Genomic DNA, 4,303 nt, shown 5'->3' with positions numbered 1-4,303 from the left:
TAATATCTACTTGGTACTTGGTTAGTTGTGTGTCCCAGAATGCGATTTCGGTAAAAATTGTGCTATCGAGTGCGCCGGTTCGGTTTGTGTCACCGGGACCACAAAATAAAACCCTCGTCCTGGGTATCGGATCGCATCGTAACGTGTACATTGAGCTTGAAATAAGTTTTAAGAATTTATACTAAGTGCTTGTGTCACTTAATTTTATGTTGAAAACAATGTGTTATTTTTCGGTATCTTTTCTTTTCTGTATGGCTCCGACATTTGTTTCCTTTGATATATGAGTCATATAATATGACTAGCACAAACAGGGTTAATATAGATGACCCACGCTGAACTGTCCCGCCAAACTCAATGACAGGGGGGCGCTACCATCGTTCAACTATATGGTTTCCAACATGGCAAAATCGGAACCAGCGATTCGGTATTGACGGTGGCGCCCCGCTGTCAATGTCATCGACAGGACAGTCCAGTATTTTGGAACTATAACTCTATGAGCACAAACAATAAAAAAAGTTAACAACTGTCATCTGTCAGTTTTAATGACAGTTGAATAGTGCTGTTCAGCAATCGATAGTAATAATGTGTTAAGATCGATAAAAAAACTTTCAAAACTAAACCATAACCATAATAATTAAGCAAGTTTTTATCAAAAAAGGAAGTAAAAAATCTATTTATCATTTTTCATTGTGTGTTACACAAAAAGTTTTATGCCGTTGTAGAAACTAGGTAGACATAATTACAGAATTAATGATCTACAATGAATAAATGAATTGAATTGTTTATAAACCAAAAACCAATGACAAATTAAGAAGGGTACAGGGGCAAAACAAGGATTGTCCCTAAAATTCAAAAGTATATTTTTGATGGCAATATTTTCGATTTCCCGCGTATTTTTATCTGAAATTATACAAAAAGCGTAAAAACAAGTAATAGTCATCATATGTATTCATATTAGTTGTTTATAATTTTAAGTGACACATAAGAATATAAACTTTAAAAAATTTAAAATAAATGTTCATTACATAACTTTTTGTTTTTGTGACATTTCTTGTTTTGCCCCTGTACCTGTACCCTTGTATAACCAACGTAATAAGCAATATAATAGCAAGTTTTAACCATTTATAGAAAAAGTAGGTAATAAAAAGTATGTTCAAATAAAGTAATGCATAACCTAATATTCTAGTTTTAGTATTGTCCTCGTACGTAGTTGTAGATACTAAGCTGTATCGAATTTAGTTAAATAAAAGCAATTATTTCAAACATTTTTATTTATATTGCCTCAACTTACATATCGATAATCGATTCGATTAAATCATTTTTCACTTAGTACAACACTAATTGACAGCTGGTTCTGCTATGTGTGATATGTGTCATCATGACTCATGTGTCATTTTCTCGCTGTAGCGCGGCGTGCTAAATTTGAGGTTACAAAATTTTATAATTCTCTAAACAATGGGGAAAGTTAAAAAGTCAAGGCCTGCAAGAACAAAGAAGAATGTTGTTGAAAGCCATTCAGTCGAAGAAGAAGAAATGCCAGTGGATTCCAAAGAAAATGCACTGCAGACTATATTGGATCAATTACAGGTTAGGTCTATTTTACTGTTTTTCAGATAACTTGTATTGTCCTAAAATGAGCCGATACTTTACTCTGTAGTTGTTTTTATATACAATGAATTTTGTAAATAATAATCGAATTAATAAACTATATTTCAGACAGCAAATGTTGAAGAAAAATACTGTGGCTTACAAACACTGGCAATGCTTATTGAAAGTCCAGAGAATATTGATGAGATAATTAATCGAGGTATAGTTAAGGTGGCCGCACCTTTACTCATTGATGCTGCAAGTTCAGTGAGGAATGCAGCTGCCGGTACCTTGAGGAATCTGTCCACTGTAAAGCTGGAAGTATGTGACCAGCTGATGGAACAGGATATAATGACACCACTTACGTGCTATTATCATGAGGTAGATAATTTCTATTGTATTTTAAGAAATTGTTTATTTTACTGAAGCTATAAGTTCTCACCAAAACTTTTATTTACAGCATGCCGCTGAGTGGACTCCAGAGAGCAACTCTAAAACTAAAGACGATGATAAAGACACTTTTATTCAATGTACAAACTTACTTCTGAATTTATGTGAGAGCTCTGGTAAGTGGTTGAAGATGATTCCATGATTATTGATATACAATCTGTTCTTAATTTCATAATATTTATTTTTGTATTTACAGAACTTGCTGTCAAATACTTGGGACAGTCAAAAATACTTGACATTCTACCGAGGTATTTGAACCTGTCAGTTTTTGGTTGTGATGTTGTCATTGCTGTATTACAGTGTCTCTTTGTGGTTGTAGAGGATAACCCCTTTGCTATGGAAAAAGTGAAGGCTAACTCAGAGAAACAATTACAAGAGTTTATATCATTGGAAGGCACTGACCCATCAGTTCTTTTGACAAAGACATTGGCAGCTGGTGTGATTATAAACACATGTGGAGGGAATGTTGTAGGTTTACCAGCTAATGTTGTGAACGAAATCTTCGCCATTCTGGCCAATACTTTATCAGTTGACCACAGGCTGGCTTGCAATCAGTTATCAAGTAATGTGCCATTGGGTGATAACAAGGGAAATATTGTTGCACCCAAAGGGAATGAAGCCAAGGTTTTAGAAAATCAATTGAAGGCCGTGTCTCAGTTGTTAGATGCACAACAAAGTGCTGTTGAAATTGTTGCAAATCTTTGTTCTTGTGAAGGTTAGTATCAATGCTAAAGCTAATGCATGGTAGCATTTATTATATATTATTTCTTTTAAGTTGTCTAATGACTGTAGGTAGGGAATATATTAACCATTGCTGATGGCTAATAAAGTCTGCTGCATGTCAGAGTTGTGTCCTCGATTGTGTCAACCAGCAATAAAGAAGGAAAAAATTTGATTAATCTGTGTATGTTTCAGAGGGTGATGAAAACATAGATGAGGATGATTCAGACAGTGAAATAGAAGAAGAAATATGTACTAATACTGATGAGCCACTCCTCTCTGAAGACAAACTACCTCCAGAAGTCATGGAGGCAATGATCTCACTTGAAATATTTGACAAAGTGTGGTCTAGGACTCAGCTGCCTGCACAAAATGTCATGATGATTTTGCAAGAGTATGAAGGATCACAGTTGATTTATAAAAAGTATGTATTTATTTTAAAATAAATGCTAAGCAATGTTATAACAAGGTCGAGGTCTTATCTTATTACTAAATGCCTATGCAAGGCATAATTAAATTAGTTATCATCTTTTTTCAGATTACACAATGTCCAGACAAGGGCTTTGCTTTGTATCAACAACATGTTATCCACATTACCCATTGAAAGTTTGGGGGGAGCCAGTAGGGTATACAAAATATGGGTAGATACAGGTAAATTAGTGTTCCAGCAAAATGCAGAGAATGTTAACTTATTGGAGTCTTCCACGGCAGTAATGAGAGCTTCGTTGGAAAAACTGAAAGTCAAAGAAAATGGTGACCTCAATGGCTGTAATTTATTTAGTGATATGGCCCTAACAGATATAGAGGTATGTGAAATCCATGTGTAATTGTGTATGTATAATTATAATTTGATTAAGATTTACCTTCAGATGTTGATATACGATTTTTTTATTTACAGATGATGTTGACAGGGATAAAAGAGTGTCAAGTTCCAGAAATAAGAGCAAACCTTATAAGGATGATTGGAATTTTAGCTCTATTGTTAGTTAACAACTTAAATGAAATTACTTCGAATGTGATATGCACAATAACTGAATTTATCTTAGAGCAGGCTCATAAAGAGAATGAGGTCTGGGTTTTAGCTGAGGCTATTGACACAATAGTTGATTTATATTCTGAAGATGAGACAGATATTTTAGCAGCAAAAGTTAAATTAGTTGATAAATTGGCCGTATTGGCGCCTATATTGAAAAATAAGGTATGTATCGATGCAATTCACTATCGCTTTTAAGAATATTATGACTTAAAAAATTGATGTCTATTTCATACGTATACATTTATTTTCCAGGCAAGACAGCAGAAACGACTTCCTAAGGAATACAAAGTACTGGTAAGCACAGCAACTTCAAACTTGCCTAGATTTATAAAGTACAAAAAAGGAAGAATAAGTAGTTTGTAAGTAAAATATTAATTTATAATTTGGTATCGATGTTGATACAATTCTATATTATGTGTACAGCTTATACTAATTATCATTACATTAAATTTAAAATAATATTAGATTGTTTTATTGTGTGGATGGGACTTGTAAATGAAACTCAAATAA

The 4,303-nt window shown here is 33.6% G+C and overlaps 1 protein-coding gene across 1 annotated transcript; it reads left to right on the top strand.

Moving 5' to 3' along the window:
• The first annotated feature begins 1,384 nt into the window (after positions 1-1,384).
• Positions 1,385-4,254, top strand: LOC135072132 (HEAT repeat-containing protein 3). Its single transcript, XM_063966086.1, has 8 exons — positions 1,385-1,587; positions 1,717-1,968; positions 2,048-2,153; positions 2,234-2,752; positions 2,953-3,181; positions 3,296-3,563; positions 3,656-3,955; positions 4,046-4,254. The coding sequence occupies exons 1-8, from the start codon at positions 1,456-1,458 to the stop codon at positions 4,154-4,156; spliced, it is 1,917 nt and encodes a 638-aa protein (XP_063822156.1). The 5' UTR covers positions 1,385-1,455; the 3' UTR covers positions 4,157-4,254.
• The last annotated feature ends 49 nt before the right edge of the window (positions 4,255-4,303 follow it).

This window comes from Ostrinia nubilalis, chromosome 1 (assembly GCF_963855985.1).
Source record: "Ostrinia nubilalis chromosome 1, ilOstNubi1.1, whole genome shotgun sequence".
NCBI classification, from domain to species: domain Eukaryota; kingdom Metazoa; phylum Arthropoda; class Insecta; order Lepidoptera; family Crambidae; genus Ostrinia; species Ostrinia nubilalis.
The sequence above is the reverse complement of the archived record's forward strand: the minus strand, read 5'-3'. Positions and strand labels throughout refer to the sequence as shown.